This window comes from Nasonia vitripennis (assembly GCF_009193385.2).
Source record: "Nasonia vitripennis strain AsymCx chromosome 2 unlocalized genomic scaffold, Nvit_psr_1.1 chr2_random0004, whole genome shotgun sequence".
Classification (NCBI taxonomy): domain Eukaryota; kingdom Metazoa; phylum Arthropoda; class Insecta; order Hymenoptera; family Pteromalidae; genus Nasonia; species Nasonia vitripennis.
In genome coordinates, this window is record NW_022279610.1 from 312,188 (window position 1) to 331,784 (window position 19,597).

At 43.2% G+C, this 19,597-nt stretch overlaps 1 protein-coding gene across 1 annotated transcript in view; it reads right to left on the reverse strand.

Moving 5' to 3' along the window:
• The window catches only part of LOC107981889, a 1,212,633-nt gene that overhangs the window by 244,976 nt on the left and 948,060 nt on the right, over positions 1 to 19,597 (reverse strand). Inside the window, exon 10 of the mRNA XM_031924057.2 lies at positions 2 to 77. Coding sequence (XP_031779917.1) covers positions 2 to 77 — 76 coding nt within the window. The remainder of the gene's footprint in view (position 1; positions 78 to 19,597) is intronic.

A 19,597-nucleotide genomic window follows, 5' to 3' on the forward strand; every position in this document is an offset into this window, starting at 1 on the left:
CCATTAATGGTGAAACAAGCATTGCAGCAACAACATTTGTAGCACTATTTTCTATTAATCCCAGAGCTGCAAGACAGCTATAAAAAGCAAGATAATTTATTTAAACAGAAGCATACATTTTACTATAAAAAACTAGCAATGCATTTAATGAATGTTCTATGCATTTCAAATATATCATAACAATCTTTGAACATCGCTAAAAACGAAAGTTCTGCTTTTTACATATGGCACTTGTCTGACTTCGCAGATTTGATTAAAAACACAAACGCACACACATTTCCACTACACCCGTTCCAAGCCCAGGGTGATGTTGCTTAACAGGCGGGGAGGAGAAGGGAAAGGAGTATCTATCGGCACCTTATTAAGGGGCTCTTCTTAAGGATACAAAATAAGAAATGAAAGTTTGAAAATAAATCAAACATAAATAGTTAGTACGTAAATTACATTACCTTAAACGGGTAAGGTCATAGAGCTTAATCCTATCGTAGTTTCCGATTCAATAAGAGCCCTAGTAGCCAGCGCTATCTCCCTCCAAATGTAACATGGCAAACCCATAGTGAGTGAAGAGCTCAATCTAGATTATTCCGTGCTCATGTACTCTTAACATTCACCGCTATTTGTCATCAATACCTTAATTTACCTGGGTGGTAGGTAAATGAATTCCTGGTCAGCTACATATAGCGTGTGATCTCAGAGGGAAATCTGCTAAATTCAACCACTCGAAATTCGTGGTTGACCGTATTAACTTAACAGATAAATTCGTGTATGTTCTGATCGGGAATCAAGTAGGTATTTAGGTCTCATGCAAGAAATAAACGTACTCACAGACATTTAGTTAAAGTTATTCGGACTAAAATCGTTTATTTATTCTGTGCAGGTCAAATTTGAGGTCACCGTTACGCACCCCCTCGATATCGTACAACTTATATCTACGATTTTTTCGATTCTGGCGTTGCCAGAGGAATTACGCAGGTGGATCTTGTTGAACTGGATGCATGACTTCGAGATGACCTTCGCTACCCAAAACAAAAATATCACTCTGAACGTAAAATTTCCCGCTCTTTCCATTCCCACAATAAAAAGATGAAAAGAGAGTTTCTATTAAAAAAATCAAAGTTGACCTTGATATGACCTTCAAAATCAAGTTCAAGGTCAAATACAAGGTCACCATCAGACTTTCTCCTCGATATCCTACAACTTTTGTTTTTACCATTTTTTCGATTAGGGCTGTCCCTAACGAGTTATCACCGGTGCCCATTTAAATGGAATCATCTTACATTGAACTCTCAAACTGCAAACATGTAACCTACTCGTAACCACGTGGAGCCAGCCCCACGCAATAAATTCCCGACACACAGAAGACTCTATGTACTGCGCAGTTCACTGTTATGGTCCCGGAGCGATCCAGGCATTTCCTCATGACGAGGCACTTCTTCATCCGAAGAAGCCATGATGAGCAAGGCAGTGACCGCTTTCAGTGTTGTTTATGTAAATGTAGTGGAGTGATCGAACAACCACTGTGAATGTTTTATGTGTATGACGTGCAGGAATAATTTTAAGTTACTAATACTGGCCGGAGGAATAAGCCTTTGTGCTAGGCTCCATGCGTTAACTTTACTTGTGCTAACAGAGGTATAGCTGTAGCGAAGCTCTGGCAGAGTAAATGCGACTTACCAGAATAACACAACTAACAATTGCCCCCGTAAGCCGAAGAGGTTGACCTGCAGTCTAAGGACTGCTAAGCGCCTTTTGCAATATCGGGCTACGTCCGTATTGTACCTACCGGTTAGGACGTATCGCGTTTCTATTACGTGAATCAATCACGCAATATCGTTTTAACTAATTTTTACGGACTAGCAGTAGATGAAGCTCATAAATAGGTCGAGGAAGCCAGACTGAACTACTATCACTCACGGCTATTAACCTTAACAGACGTCAGAGAGATCTGGTGAGAACTCGAAAAACTTGGAATCACCACCTCCAAGAAAACCACCCCATCTCGCTTCTCCGCAAACGACCTTAACAGATATTTCAGTGGGATATCCAACGATCCACTGAAAACTTGAAAAACACTTGCCCCCTCTGTCAAAGAACATCTGCAATCATTCGAGTCTTGAATATCCTGTTCACTTCAATTTTAGTGAGATCACGGAATCGGACGTGTTGGCTGCGGTTCAGCCCTTTACCTCCCAGGCCAGGGAAAGCGATGGCATCCCACAGGTTGCCGTTCTCAAAGCCATGCCAGTGCTCGCGCCCATATTATGTCGTATCTTCAACCTGTCCTTGAGCGAGTCATGCTTCCTCTCGGACTGGAAGAGGTCGCTGGTGCGCGCACTCAACCAAATGAATTCTCCAAAATCTACTACTGACCACCGTCCGATCTCACTCGTATGTTTTCTATCCAAGGTGCTAAAGTGGCTAGTACACAGGGAGCTTTCCTACTATTTTGAAACTAGACTCTTCCTTGACGACCTACAGACAGGTTTTCGTACCAGTCACAGCACACAGTCCGGCTTAATAGAGCTGACTGATGATGTCAGGCTTGGTATAGATAAAAAGAAGGTCACATTTCTTCTTCTTTTCGATTTTAGCAAGGCGTTTGACATCGTTTTCCACGTCAAGATCCTTAGAAAGATAACTCCTTTCGACTTTTCTAAGCAGGTCATCCGCTGGCTTGCCTCTTATCTCACAAGTAAACAACAAGCTGTTATTGGTGACAACAACCAATTATCCTCATACTTGGTCCTTTACTCTTTGCGTTGTACATCAATGACATAAGTCTTCGTCTAGACACGGATGTAGCACATCTAATCTATGCGGATGACTTGCAAATTTACAGCTGATGCCACCTCGAGGAGCTCAATTCCTGTTCCGTCAGGATCAGCGCTAACGCCGAAAGGGTAAAGTACTGGGCTGAACAAAATAACCTTAAATTTAATGCCCTCAAAACCAAGGCTATCATCCTGGGCTCGCCCTACTATATCAATGCTCTACCTACAATAGCTAACATCTTCATCAACATAGGAGGAGCCCAGGTCGATTTTTAATCCTCTGTGCACAGCCTGAAGGTGGTGCTTGAGTCTAAACTAACGTGGAAGAAGCAGGCAGAGCACATGTGTAAGCGAGCCCACTCTCTTATGTATAGACTATACTTTTTCAGGAAAAGCACTAACCTTAGGCTGCGCAAACATCTTGTCCAGGCGCTACTCTTCCCCATCATAGATTACTGCTTAGTGGTTTACCTCAACTTATCAGTTTCAAAAACGAGGCCTCATAATCACCTTTATTATATAATCTTTGACTCATCATTACATCTCAATCACAATCATACACACACACACACCTCAGAGCACACCTACACACAAATCTTCATAATAAATTAAGCGATTAAACTATAACTATACACTTGTATATTGTACAACAAATTGTACAGCAAATATAATATTATCTAATCTAATCTTGCGCGCGCGCATCCTCCCAAGCCGTCGTCTACCTGTCGCTCGCGTATACCTGCTGTTTGGCTTTTATTGCCCTACCGCCGACTCTAATCCTTTCTGCGCTGTATAGAGAAAGATTGTTCTACGTGTAAAATTTATATGGTGGCCCTAAAAAGGGCCGATTGTTTTTTAAAATATATATTATTGTAATAAGCGTTTTAACTTGCTGTAGCCGTCTTTTTCTGGGCACGAAAAAGGGTTTGTGGAAAAGGATTTTTGATTCTGTGACGAGGAGGAGAAGAATGATTTTTTTGGATAGATTATTATAACTGCTTGTCTCTGGAAACGAAAAAATATTGGTTGAGAATGACGACTGATTGTTCTGTATTCTTGGCTCCTTGCATCTCATGAGAGGCTGTCTCTTCTCCCGCGTAGAACCTTTTTTCTGCTCTTTGCTCTGCTCCTGCCCCATGGTCGAGTTGCTGATTTGCCAGTCGCTTGACAAATAATTCTCATCGAAATGAACGCGTGCATATATAACTCTACTACACGGTGCCGCAAAGCCTACTCTAAATTTTAGCTTTGGAGATCGTTGATGGGAGTGGGGGGTTTGCACGCATAAAAAAGAGAAATTCTGGTACAATATTTATTTACGAAAAAACGCGTACAAGTCGAATAATAATATGATTCAGCTTACATGCTAAGAATACACTAACGCGCGCGCACGCTCACACACACATACTTAAAAATACGCACAAACTTGCTAGTAACTCGTTGTTGGCGCAGTTAACGTGCGGGCCTTCCTCGCAGTAAACCAGGCACCAACTCTTTCGGCGGAGTAGGCATCCGATGAAAATCGCAAGGTACGGTGCGGTTGCGGCCTGCTGTCGGTGGCGTATCTTGGACGTTGTTGTCGTCGCCGTCGTTGTCGTCGCCTGCTGATGATGGTGGAGGCGAAGGCGATCTCGGCGAATCCATATCCAGGATGCACAGGCAGAACTGTCCGTTGCACTTCCAGCAGCGAAAAAGAAGGCACCTCCAGCACCGCTGCAACATGTCGTGCTCCGAACTGTTGGTAATGTATACTCTGCACCTCACGTTGATCGGCACAAACTGTACCGCCAGAGAAGCCTTTCGCTCAGCTTCTTGCTGCTTTTGCTGCAACAGCGCTGACATGTCCAGCATTCTCTGCTGATAGCGCTCGAGCTGGTCGTTCAGCTTCTCCATTGCACGTTTTTTAGCTCCGATACTTGTCATAAGCGCATCGCGTTGGGCTACTAATTTTTTCAATTCTGTCATGATGGTGGCCACGTGTGTGCTCTTTGTAGGAGCTCAAAGCGGACTGATCGGTGCGAGCCGTGTCATAAATGTAAGCCGTTGGCGAAAATTTCTGCACGTGGGTAGAGGGAAACCGCACCTCTCAACTTTTTGCCTTTTAACAACGTTCGTTGTCTTAAGAATGCAAGACCGTTGGTAACGCTTTACTCGGACTGGATTATTTGTATACACTTGAGCTCCAGCGCGGGCTTATCAGAGAAAATGGGAGACGGAGTGCAAAAATGAGTGCAAAAGAAAAGTTAGTTTTCAAAACTAAGCAGATAACGAATTATCGGATCTCCGGCAGACACTTGAGAATAAGTGTAAACTGTTTGTACAAATATTTTAGGTAGTCGGTAAAAGAAATTAAAAAGGGTCAGCCGTAGAGCAGGGATGTTAATCCACCTTGCGTAAGTATACTATACGTGTACTATACGTATAGTATACGTATAAAAGAGGTATAATAAATAAGGCACAGTATAGTTTAAAAATCAAAAAAATAAATTGCTGTAATTAAATTTTGTATATCGAGAAACTAATTAGGTACTAAAAGAATAAAAGTTACAGTAACAAAATGATTTTTTAGCTTTAATAACAGTTATAAACATTTATTGAACATTGTATGTACTTTTACACGAATCGCATTATTGGAATCGTGAAAAATTTCAATTTCAGCATTACCGGTGGTTGAATACGGTTGAATAATAAACTATATGAAAAGTATGAATTATGTAGACATAATTAGAATAATCTAAACTTTTAAACAACAATATTAATGTAACAAAACGATAAAGCTCATTTTACACTATGTACTGGAATTGTAGAATATTTTAGTTACGCATCAACCTATAAATTATAAGGGATTTTTGGGGTCGCTGATTACGAATCTGCTATCTAATTTGCAAAATTATTTGTTTAAACAACTTTGTTTATGCAAATTACTGCATAATTAGAGTTTTAAAAGAAACCTATGTACTATCAGGGGTTTTCGGTCGCTAATTACGAATCTGACTTTAGATTTACAAATTAATTTGTTTAAACAATTTCGTTAATGCAAATTACTGCATAAATGGAGTTTAAAGAGAAGACTATGTACTATTAGAAGTTTTTTGGGGTCGCTGTCGGTCGGGTCGGTAATCGAACTACCCCGTGCTCTCTGAGCTCAATAATTTATTTTAAAAAACACCTTGGCACATCGGAGGAAGGTGAGCGAAGCGAAAATGAAATCTACAACCAAAGGGCTTAAACCCAACTACACCACGCTTCCCGAGAGTAATAATTTATCTAAACAACACCTCGGCACATCGGAGAAAGACTAGCGAAGGAAGTAATAAACCAAAAACCAAAGTACTTAAACCCAACTACACCACGCTCCCTGAGAGTAATAATGTACATAAAAACCTTTCGGCACATCGAAGGAATGCGAGCGGAGTGAGGATAAAATCTGAAACCAAAGTGCTTAAACCCAGCTACCCTATTCTCCCCAAAGGTAATAATTCTTTCAAACAACACCTCAGCACATCGAAGAAAGGCGAGAGGAGCGAAGATAAAATCTAAAACCAAAGCGCTTAAACCCAGCTACCACATGCTCCCCAAATGTAATAATTTATTTAAACAACACCTTGGCACATCGAAGAAAGGCGAGCTGGTCTTACCCCATAGCAGTCAATTATGTGTCCCAAATATGTAATCTCTGGAGTCAAAAACTGACATTTATCTATCTGTAAGCGTAACCCTGCATCAGAAGTCGGTCAAATACTTTATAAATTTTTTTCTCGTGCTCTTCTAGGGTATTTGAATAAATCACGATATCATCTAGAAAAACGTACATTTCTACACCCTGTAAACCTGATAAAACACAGTCCATTAAACGTTGGAATGTTGGGGGTGCGTTAACCAAACCAAATGGCATATACACGTACTCAAAATGCCCATACTTGGTGTTGAAATCAGTCTTTTGAATATCCTCCGGTTCTAAATCGACGATGTTAGGTAATGGATAAGCGTCTTTTATCGTTTTTGCATTCAATTTACGATAACACCGGCACACAAAGAAAAAAAAGTGGGTAGTACTTTTGACTAGACCCATATATCCCTATGTATTTTGACGCGCTGAATCCGAATTCGGTATCCGTTTTGCCCGTACACCCCCAAAATTTTGATTAAATAGCGAAAAACCGTGAAAAACCGTGAACAATCGGTAAAAATCGTATTCATAGACATTGGTGAATGTTAGAAAGTTTTCTTATGAGTGTATTATACATGATTTTAGTTCATTTTAATGTGCCTAATACGAGCCTATAACCGCCAAGCAAGTAGTGTGTTAAAGCTTTGGATAAAGAGAAAGACTGTTTTCGGTACTTGCAAGAAAATTTTCCCGTAATAGGTTTGAAAAATGTTTCTCAAAACTTTTTAGGAAATACGAAAAGTGAGGATTACGAGAATATAGTTGATGAGTTACTAGAAAATTACAAATACTTGGGTTGTTTAATGAACTTAAAATTGCACTTCTTACACTCTCACCTCGACTACTTTCCTGAAAATCTAGGAGATTACAGTGAAGAACAAGGTGAACGATTCCATCAAGACATAAGTGAAATGGAGAATCGGTATCAGGGAAGATGGGATGTCAACATGATTGCGGATTTTTGCTGGATGTTACAGAGAGACGAAAAACCGAACAACAAAAAAAGAAATAGAAATCCATTACATAGATCGTTTGAAGAAAAAAGAGTACGTTACAAAAGAAGAAGAACAGTGTAAGAGCAGCATTTCTTACATATTTTTCCATCTCTATCATAAGCACTCAATGAAAGATAAATGAAAAAATTTATCATTTTCTTTATGCAATCACAGTCGCATATGTACAGTTTATGAAAAATCTTTAGTTAAAAGCAAAAGGAACACCTAACTCGTATTAGGCACATTAAAATGAACTAAAATCATGTATAATACACTCACAAGAAAACTTTCTAACATTTACCAACGTCTAAAAATGCAATTTTCAGCCATTTTTCACGGGTTTTCACGATTTTTAAGTTTTTTCACGGTTTTACGCCATTTACTCAGAGTTTTGAGGGTTTGCGGGCAAAATAAACACTGGATTCACATTCAGAGCTGTGTGAATGTTAGAAATATTTCTCCAACGTCTATGAATACGATTGTCAGCGATTGTTCACGGTTTTTCACGGTGTTTCGCTATTTAATCCAAATTTTGGGGGCGTACGGGAAAAACGGACACCGAATTCGGATTCAGCGCGTCAAAATACACTGAAATCAGGTATAATACACTTATAAGACATTTTTCTAACATTTACCAACGTCTATAAATGCGATTTTCAGCGATTTTTCACGGTTTTTCACGGTTTTTCGCTATTTACTCAAAATTTTGAGGGTGTACGGGCAAAACGGACACTGAATTCGGATCAATCACCAATTTAAATTCCTTTTACCGCCTGGTCCCGGTTTCTTGGGAATAATTCTGCAGTGACTGCAAAATGGACTGTTTGAACGTCTGATGACACGTACATCCAGGAGTTTTTGTAGTTGATTAAATAACTCCTCTTCTTGTCCGGCCGGTCCTCTTTTATATTTAACGCGAACTGATTCGTCGTCCGTTGTTCTAATCTTATGTTTCACACAGGAAGTTCTTGTCGCTTTATCGCCGGGCAAATAAAACAAATGAGAGTATTTCTTCACTATTCGTTGTATTTGTCGCAATTCATGTCTCTTGTGGTACTTTTTTCTCACTTTTTCCATGATAAACTTTACTCTGTCTTCTGCATTTTTCGGAGCCGCTCTTTCCAGTGTAAAGTCCAGAAAATCATCATCTTCACTTAAATCAAAATCTTCGAGATGTTGCGGCGAAATTTCAATTTCTACTGGGTCTTCTCTGGTGTTAATTGCCATAGCGTAACAATAACCCTTTTCATTAGTTACTGCAGCTTCCCCTATATATACTCCCGGGACAGTCTTGCTTAGCCTTAAGTAAGCCTGTCCTTTTACTGAATCTTCCGTAACTGGAATTCTCACGGGTACTTTGGCTCTTGCTGGTAGCTTGAAGATCGTGTTCCCCTTTGATTTATATCCATTCAAATTGAACGGTATGGTTGGTAAGTCTTGAACTTTAGGATTGATGGTTTCTGACTCATAAGGGAACTCAAAATTTTCTACAGCTGTCTGGGTGTTCTCAGTAGGTAGTATTTCGGGACTTATCGGACCATATTTTAAGTCTGCGTCCACTTGATTTTCAGAAAAGTTCTTATGTACAAAGGGCACTGGAGTTTTAGAGCGACTTGCGGTGATTAGTACTTCATCACGGAACATGATATTCACTTTCTCTCCGTAAAGAAACGGATTTGCCAATATGAAAACTTCTAAATATCTTTTAATGTTTTAAAATTTCTAAAAACTTCAAAATATCTAATCTCAAGACTTCTTAAAGAAATTCTAGAAATTGTTACTCTAGTAACAATGGCTAGTTCCCCACAAGGGATGCCATTTTGTAAAGATCGTACTAGATAGTAGGACGGGCTGCGCGAGACTTACAAATAATTATTTATTCGCGAGAACTAACCTTCGGCTCAAGAGCCTGTTCTGTTACTAAAGTTACACGCGGACTGTGGAATTGATGATGTCCCGCGCTGCTAGTCTGCGCGGACGTGTATTTTGCGTGCGGACGGTATTCTGTCCTAGACTGCGTTTTGCGGACGTGTGAGTGTCCGCTGTACTTACGGTCGTTGCAGGCAAGTCGCTTGTGACACTTCGGTGTCCTGCGGACTCTACGTTATGTCCGCTCAACTTGTTTCGTGTGTGGATGCTGATGGTTAGTCCACAAGTAAAGTACTCTTACCTGCACGTCGTGACTGCGAAGCTGATTCGAATTTATTTGTTCTGATTGAGGTTGAGTTATTATTGTCAATTTAATACACAAGGGTTTTATTTATATTGATTGTTATGTTTTTATTGGCCCAGAGCACTTCACAGACGTTCAGTGTACAGAGTTGACGGAGATTCGATATATTTAGCTTAGGATGTTGTCGTTTTACAGTTGTATTTAGTAAGTTTAGTCTTATTTATTTATTAATTGGAAAGTACTTATGATTTATCTTAACAACTTACTATTATTAATATTCTGCGCACTCTAGATGGTTCTAATCACCCTTTGTGGCAGATGCTGACTGTATTATCTATACGCGTTCACGTGGCAATTTAAAATAGGGATGGTCAACTACTCTTGCTAACGCCGGAGATTCCACTCGACAGACCTTAGCTTGTACTTCTCTCTGTGGCACTGATCTGTATTCAAAGGTCTCTCCGGTGTATGCTATGCCAAAAGACGGATTTAACACGCTCCCAAGGTGTTGGACGGATTTAGCACGCTCCAAACACTAACACAAGCAAACACCGCCGCTACACCTTAGAATCAGTTGTAGCCACCAGTGAGTAAGTCACTACGTAAAAAGGCACTGCGTGGATCGGCTCCGGGGTTTTTAAAGTCTCGGTACCGATTCATGCAGTTATGAAATTAGATGACAAAGATCGTGGTAGTCCAATCAGCATTCGCCACAAAGGATCGACGCGTACGCTTTGTAGTCGTCTTTCACGCGCACGAGGAGTGCTGACACAGAGGTCAGAGCACCCGCTCCGATATCGGCGCTCAGTTGTGTAATGTCGCAGTCGGATGCACCTGCGATCCGTATGCACTCTCTACGTGCTCACATGCTTGCCGGTTCGTAGAGTTTGAGCGCTTTGGATTCAGCTTTTATCCTCACTCTGCTCGCCTTTCTTCGATGTGCCGAGGTGTTATTTAAATAAATTATTACCTTTAGGGAGCATAGGGTAGCTGGAATTAAACGCTTTGGTTTCAGATTTTATCCTCGCTCTGCTCGCCTTTTTTCGATGTGCCGAGGTGTTGTTTAAATAAATTATTACCTTTGGGGAGCATGTGGTAGAAAGGTTTTTATGTACATTATTACTCTCAGGGAGCGTGGTGTAGTTGGTTTTTTTTTTTTATCCGGAGAGTTGGAGGAATGCATAATGCACCATGACAGGAACCGTGCGAGACTCCCCGTGTATGAGGCTCTCCTGGTGTGGGACAACACCAGGCATACAAAATTCTCGCTCTCAGAAGGCCGCGAAAACCCCCCCGGTAGTCGCTTTTGCATTCCTTCCGATGGTCGCCTGTCTTAAGATATTCTAGCCGACAACTAGTCTTGCAAGCAACCGTCATTGTTCTTCGCGCAGAGAACCGTCTCCACGTACGCCGTTATCTCATCCCAGTTCTGCTTACTATCAAGCATCGTTTCAGCTACTGTCTCGGGCGTGAACGCCCCTATCTACAGCTCCAGTACTCTACGTTTCTCGGCCCAGCGTGGGCAATCAAAAAATGTGTGTTTCACGTCGTTCCGTTCGTCACCGCAGTACTTACACCCCGGTGATTCCGCCCTGTTCATAGCGAACAGGTAGCTTCTAAAGTATCCGTGACCGGAGAGAAACTGTGTAAGGTAAAAGTTAACCTCCCCCCACTTCCTGTCCACCCACGGGCATACATCTTTAATAAGGATCCTAGTCCACCTAGCCTTTGGACATTCGGTCCACCTAGTCTGCCAATTGCGCATTGTTTTTTCTCTTTCTTCCGCGGCGATCGAGATGCTATTCGACGCTAAGCGAGCCTCGTAGATCAGCTTGCGTTCAGTCGCAAGAAGATCCACGGGGATTACCCCCGCGATTACCATCGATGCCTCGGCCGTGACCGTCCGGTAGGAGCATGCTATTCTAAGGGCCCCCCTTCGCTGTACAGCCGTTATCTTGCTCCGATACTTATTCATACTCATCGCGTCGACCCACACCTCTGCTCCGTATAATAGGATAGAGTTGGTGGTCGCCATGAGTAGCCGCCTGACTGTTGGCCTAGGCCCGCGCACGTTGGCCATGAGTCGGCTAAGCTGACCTATCCTAGGCTTCAAGCCTTTGTCTTTTCAGAGCTTTTTGAGCCTCCCTCCTAGCGTGAAAGCAATCCTTTCTGAATTTTGCAGTTTCCTCCGTCAACCAGTATACCGGGTGTCTTATATGGCCGCAAGACACCCTTGGCATAGCTGCGTCGCACAACTCCGTGATGAGACGTGTTGTACGTTCTACTAGTGCTTCGGCTTTTTCGCGTCCGCTCAGTTGCTGAGGGAGCCCAATTGATGGGAGCTCCGCCCTTTGCATCTCTTCAGCAAGTCTGTCCCGGTTCATGCGCCGGGTATTCCACCGTGGCGTCCGGTTCTTTCTTTCTCTGGTCCTGTTTCTGTGGTCGTCCTGGATGTCAAAAAGTATATACTGGTGTTCACTTGCAGTATATTCCTCCATGACATGCCAATCCCTGCTTTTGCGGATTGTCGTTTCGCTTGCGAAAGTTACGTCCGGTATAGATTCCCCAATACCTGATCTGCGATAGGTAGTGGTGTTTCCCTCGTTTGCTACCATTAAGCTTAGCCGAGCTGCCATCTCGAGGATGGCCCTGCCTCTGCAATTCGTTGACGTCATACCCCATTCCGTAGCCCTCGCATTGAAGTTGCCCCCAATGACGAGTTCCCCGGATACGTCTCTTATTGCGTCCTCCAGCACCCGTCGTCGTATCGTGAAATCCTACGCAGTAAGGTTCGGTAAGAGATATACGCTGAAGTAAGTGATGCGGCCCACCCTTACCCGTACGTAGTCATCCCCCGTCCCTGATTCTGCGAATCTGCGCCTGGGCACCCAGACTGCATCGTTGGACACCCAGCCGGGTGTGTCTCGATCCGTGTACTGTTCGCTTATCAGGAGGACGTCCGCTTTCTCCTCTGCGACAAATTGCGGTAGGAGATCGTGGGCGAGCCTACTCCTGTGCAGGTTGCCTTGTAGTATCCGCGCCATTATCCTTGCGTTTTTGCCGCTTTTAAGGCCGCCCGGAAGACCGCGCACGTGCCGGTGCCTGGTGCATGCACCGTCTTGTCCTCGGCCATCTTAGCGTCTTTGCATAAGAAACACCTCCTTTGTTGGGTTCACACTTACAGCAGTTGGCGCTCCTGTCGGGTCCTTTACATCTCGCCTTTACGTGTCCGTAACCGAGGCAGCGATAACATCGCGTGGGGTTCGCGCGAACCCTCACTCGGCAGTTTATTCAGCCGATACGGATCTTCCCTTTTTTGAGCAGAGCGGTTGCCTTAATCTGATCTATTTCGGCCACTGCCACCCTCTGCTCCCTCGTGTTCGGATCGGACAGATGGACTTTGGCATATTCTTCGCCCGTCTCGGCTGTGATAGCACTGCGCACATCGTCCTGCGTCGTAAGACTGTCGATGTCCCTAATTTCCAGTGTGATTCTGGAGATCTTTCCCCTGACTGTGCCTGCCTTTCCAATGGCGGTTTGGATGGCCGTTTTAAGTGATTCCATTTTATCATCACTCTTACCTACGCCAATCAGAATGCCGCCCTCTTTTGTCTTGCTGAGATACTTAACCTCCGTATTCAGCTCCTCCGGCTTTAGTCTTGCATTGATCTGTCCCAAGATCTCGGCGTAAGTTTTTCCCGGTTCCGGTCTTACGACGATTGCATCTCCTCTCCGCCGCGGGGTCCTCTCTGCCTATTTCCTCAGTTGTTGAGGCTGGTCTTGCTCCTGATTTGTCTTCTCCTTCTTCTTTGCCTTTCTCCCTATCGCTATTTGCCAAGGCTCTTGTGCCTCTGCAGTTTTGTTGCTCGTGGAGGGTGCCCTTCTGTCCTCTTTCTTGTCTTTTTTGGCGGGGGTACCATCTCCTCCGTCGGATGATGCCCGATCCTTCTTCTTCGACTTTGTCGTCCTCTGAGGCTTTTGATTGTCCGCTCTGGGTTGTTGGGGGGACTGCCTCTTTGCAGCATCTTCCATCTTGTCGAGGGTCGCGAGAGCTTCGATTATGGTGGATCCTATAATAGGTAATCCACCCTTAATCGTAATATTCACGTTCTTTTGCTTCTCCAGAGTTTTCATCATTTCTCCGGTCCTGCGCCTCATTTCCAGTAGCTTGTCTCGCAGGCTGGCATGATCTTTTATCCATTCCTTTATGGTCTGGCTCTCTTCATCTACCGGTGCCTTCTTCTCGAACCGATACTCTGCTTCGCTCATGACACTGGCTAAGCTGCTACTGCAGCTTGCTTTGTGGATTGGATATCCACCATCTTGTGCTGTTAGCACCCTTAGGGTTTCCAATTCCAGGATTTCCTGTGTATTTTCTTGACGTTCGTTATTGGTCTCCATGTTTAGTAGTTTTCATCCCGTCGTGTGTCCGACCACCCGGATCTCCCTGTCGATAGGGGCAGCTGGCATGGCCCCAACACATGACTGAAGGCGGTACTAGACTGGGCACATCATACCGGGGTATAGCACGCGCTATTGAACTAGTCCACCTCGGCTCTCTCGAACCTCCCACCACGAACGAAGGTGCCCGGCTCTCTGGAGAGTTTCCGGCAGACGTCATTCGATATCACGCACTCGCCTAAGCCGATTGACCAGAATTGGCTAGATTCCGGCCTAGCGTCTCGAACGTCAGCGCAAGCCAAAGATGGGTCAGGTCACTTCCGCATGCAACTTCAGATCGCCTCGCCACCCAGGTTCTCCTTTTGGCGGCTCACGGGTCGCACCGCACGGCCAACACGGCGGTTCACTTGATTAGTTAGAGATCAGCGTTCCGCTCGTTTCTCTCCCGGTCAGCTGCTAAGGTTTTAAGGCAGCTGCCTTCGACAAGGAGCGAACATTTCGATGGGGGTGTAGTTGGGTTTAACCACTTTTGGATTTTAGTTTATTACATCCTTCGCTCGTATTTCTTCGATGTGCCGACGTGTTGTTTAAAAGAATTATTATCTTTGGGGAGCATGTGGTAGCTAGGTTTAAGCGCTTTGGTTTCAGATTTTATCCTAACTCGGCTCGCATTTCTTCGATGTGCCGAGGTGTTGTTTAAATAAATTATTACCTTTGGGGAGCATAGGTTAGCTGGAATTAAGCGCTTTGGTTTCCGATTTTATTCTCGCTCTGCTCGCCTTCCTCCGATGTGCCGATGTGTTATTTGAAAGAAATATTACCTTTGCGGAGCATGTGGTAGCTTGGATTAAGCGCTTTGGTTTCAGATTTCATAGTCGCTCTGCGCGCCTTTCTTCGATGTGCCGAGGAGCTGATTAAATAAATTATTACATTTGGAGAGCATAGGTTAGCTGGAATTAAGCGCTTTGGTTTCAGATTTATTCGTCGCTCTGCTCGCCTTTCTATAATGTGCCGGGGTGTTGATTAAATAAATTATAACCTTTGGAGAGCGTAGGGTAGCTGGAATTAAGCGTTTTGCTTTCAGATTTATCTTCGCTCTGCTCGCCTTTCTATGATATGCCAGGATGTTGTTTAAATAAATTATTACCTTTGGGGAGCCTGTGGTAGCTGGGTTTAAGCGCTTTGGTTCCAGATTTTATCCTCACTCCGCTCGCCTTCCTCCGATGTGCCGAGATGTTGTTTACATAAATTATTACTCTCAGGGAGCCTGTTGTACCTGGGTTTAAGCGCTTTGGTTTCAGAGTTTATCCTCACTCCGCTCGCCTCCCTCCGTTGTGCCGAAAGGCGTTTATGTAAATTATTATTCTCAGGGAGAGTGGTGTAGTTGGGTTTAAGTACTTTGGTTTTTGTTTTATTACTTGCTTCGCTCGTCTCTCAGATGTGCCGGTATGTTGTTTAAAAGAATTATTATCTTTGGGGAGCATGTGGTAGCTGGTTTCAAGCGCTTTGGTTTCAGCTACGATCCTTGCTCTGCTTGCCTTCCTATGATGTGCGGGTGTTGTTTAAAATTATTATTATTTTTAGGGAGCATGAAGTAGCTGGGTTTTAGCGCATTGGTTTCAGATTATATCTTCGCTCTGCTGGCCTTTCTTCGATGTGCCGAGGTGTTGATTATTTAAATAAATTATTACTCTCGGGGAGCCTGGTGTACCTGAGTTTAAGCGTTTTGGTTTCAGATTATATCCTCGCTTCAATCGCCTTCCTCTGATGTGCCAAAAGTTTTTTGAGTAGATTACTGCTCTCAGGGAGCGTCGTGTAGTAGGGTTTAATCACTTTGGTTTTTGGTTTATTACTTGCTTCGCTCGTCTTCCTCCGATGTGCCGAGGTGGTATTTAAATAAATTATTACCTTTAGGGAGCATGTCATAGTTGGGTTTGAGCGCATTCGTTTCAGATTTTATCCTCGCTCTGCTCGCCTTTCTTCGATGTGCCAGGGGGTGATTAATTAAATAAATTGTTACCTTTGGGGAGCATGTGGTAGCTGGGTTTAAGAGCTTTGGTTTCAGATTTCATACTTGCTATGCTCGCTTTTCTGCGATGTGCCGGGGTGTTGATTAAAAGTATTATTACCATTGCAGAGCATGTAGTTGCTTGGTTTAAGCGCTTTGCTTTCAGATTTCATACTTGCTCTGCTCGCCTTTCTTGGATGTGCCGGGGTGTTGTTTCAAAGAATTATTACCTTTGCGGAGCACACAACACCCCGGCAGATCGCAGAAAGGCGAGCAGAGCGAGTATGAAATCTGAAACCAAAGCGCTTAAACCCAGCTACCACATGCTCCTCAAAGATAATAATTTATTTAAACAACACTCCGGCACATCGAAGGAAGGCGAGCAGAGCGAGGATAAAATCTGAAACCAAAGCTCTTAAACCCAGCTACCACATGCTCCCTAAAGGTAATAATTCATTTAAACAACACCCCGGCACGTCGAAGAAAGGTGAGCATAGCGAGCATGAAATCTGAAACCAAAGTGCTTAAACCCAGCTATCCAATTCTCCCAAAGGTAATAATTTATTTAAGCAACATCCTGGCACATCATAGAAAGGCGAGTGCAGCGAGGGTAAAATCTGAAACCAAAGAGTTTAATTCCAGTTACACTATGCTCTCCAAAGGTAATAATTTATTTAAACAACACCTCGACACATCGAAAAAAGGCGAGCAGAACGTGGAAAAAATTGGAAACCAAAGCGCTTAAACCCAGCTATGCAATACTCCCCAAAGGTAATAATTTATTTAAGCAACATCATGGCACATCATAGAAAGGTGAGTGGAGCGAGGATAAAATCTGAAACCAAAGCGATTAAACCAAGCTACCACATGCTCCTCAAAGGTAATAATTTATATAAACAACATCCCGGCACATCGCAGAAAGGCGTGCAGAGGGAGGAAAAAATCTGAAACCAAAGCGCCTTAATCCTGCTACCACATGCTCCTCAAAGGTAATAATTTATTTAAACAACACCTCGGCACATCAAAGGAAGGCGAGCGGAGTGAGGATAAAATCTGAAACCAAAGATCTTAAACCCAGCTACGACATGATCCCTAAAGGTAATAGTTCTTTTAAATAACATCCCGGTACATCGAAAAAAGGCAAGCGGAGTGAGGATAAAATCTGAAACCAAAGTGCTTAAACGAAAGTACCACATGCTCCGCAAAGGTAATATTTCTTTTAAACAACACCCCGTCACATATAGAAACGCGAGCCGAGGGAGGAAATATCTGAAATCAAAGCGTTTAAACCCAGCTATCCAATTCTCCCAAAGTTAATAATTCCTTCAAACAACACCCCGGCACATCGAAGAAAGGCGAGCAGAGCAAGTAATAATCCATAACCAAAGTGCTTAAACCTAACTACACCACGCTCCCTGTGAGTAATAATGTACATAATAACCTTTCGGCACATCGAAGGAAGGCAAGCAGAGGGAGGAATAAATCTGAAACCAAAGCGTTGAAACCCAGCTACCACATGCTCCTCAAAGGTAATAATTTATTTAAACAACACCCCGGCACATCGAAGGAAGGCGAGCAGAGCGAGGATAAAATCTGAAACCAAAGCTCTTAAACCCAGCTACCACATGCTCCCTAAAGGTAATAATTCATTTAAACAACACCCCGGCACGTCGAAGAAAAGTGAGCATAGCGAGCATGAAATCTGAAACCAAAGTGCTTAAACCCAGCTATCCAATTCTCCCAAAGGTAATAATTTATTTAAGCAACATCCTGGCACATCATAGAAAGGCGAGTGCAGCGAGGGTAAAATCGGAAACCAAAGAGTTTAATTCCAGTTACACTATGCTCTCCAAAGGTAATAATTTATTTAAACAACACCTCGACACATCGAAAAAAGGCGAGCAGAACGTGGAAAAAATTGGAAACCAAAGCGCTTAAACCCAGCTATGCAATACTCCCCAAAGGTAATAATTTATTTAAGCAACATCCTGGCACATCATAGAAAGGTGAGTGGAGCGAGGATAAAATCTGAAACCAAAGCGATTAAACCAAGCTACCACATGCTCCTCAAAGGTAATAATTTATATAAACAACATCCCGGCACATCGCAGAAAGGCGTGCAGAGGGAGGAAAAAATCTGAAACCAAAGCGCCTTAAACCCAGCTACCACATGCTCCCTAAAGGTAATAATTTATTTAAACAACACCCCGGCACATCGAAGGAAGGCGAACGGAGTGAGTATGAAATTTGAAACCAAAGCGCTTAAACCCAGCTACCACATGCTCCCTAAAGGTAATAATTCATTTAAACATCACCTCGGCACATAGGAGAAAGGAGAGCAGAGCAAGTAATAAATCATAACCAAAGTACTTAAACCCAACTACACGATGCTCCCTGAGAGTAATAATGTACATGAAAACCTTTCAGCACATTGAAGGAAGGCGAGCGGCGTGAGGATAAAATCTGATACCAAAGCTCTTAAACCCAGCTACGACATGCTACCTAAAGGTAATAATTTATTTAAACATCACCTCGGCACATCGGAGAAAGGAGAGCAGAGCAAGTTATAAATCATAACCAAAGTACTTAAACCCAACTACACCACGCTCCCTGAGAGTAATAATGTACAAAAAACCGTTCGGCATATCAAAGGAAGGCAAGCGGAGCAAGCATAAAAGCTGAAACCAAAGCTCTTGAACGCAGCTATCCAATTCTCCCAAAGGTAATAATTCTTTTAAACAACTCCCCGACACATCCAAGAAAGGCGAGCCGAGAGAGGAAATAATCTGAAACCAAAGAGTTTAAACCCAGCAACCACATGCTCCTCAAAGGTAATCATTTATTTAAACAACACCCCGGCACATGAAGAAAGGCGAGCCGAGGGTGGATAAAATCTGAAACCAAAGCGCTTAAACCAAGCTACCACATGCTTCTCACAGGTAATAATTTATTTAAACAACACCCCGGCACATCAAAGGAAGGCGAGCAGAGAGAGGATAAAATTTGAAACCAAAGCGCTTAAACCCAGCTACACGATGCTCCCTGAGAGTAATAATGTACATGAAAACCTTTCAGCACATTGAAGGAAGGCGAGCGGCGTGAGGATAAAATCTGATACCAAAGCTCTTAAACCCAGCTACGACATGCTTCTCAAAGGTAATAATTCTTTTAAACAACACCCCGGCACATCGAACAAAGGCGAGCTAAGCAAGTAATAAACCATAACCAAAGTTGCTTAAACCCAACTATACCACGCTCCCTGTGAGTAATAATGTACAGAAAATCCTTTCGGCACATTGAAGGAAGGCGAGCGGAGTGAGGATGAAATCTGAAACGAACGCACTTAAACCAAGCTGCGACATGCTTCTCAAAGGTAATAATTCTTTTAAACAACACCCCGGCACATCGCAGAAAGGCGAGCGGTGCGAGGATGAAATTTGCAACCAAAGCGCTTAAAACCAGGTACACCAGGCTTCCCGAGAGTAATAATTTATTTAAACAACACCTCGGCACATCGAAGAAAGACGAGCGAAGCAAGTACTAAACCAATAACCAAAGTGCTTAAACCCAACTACACCA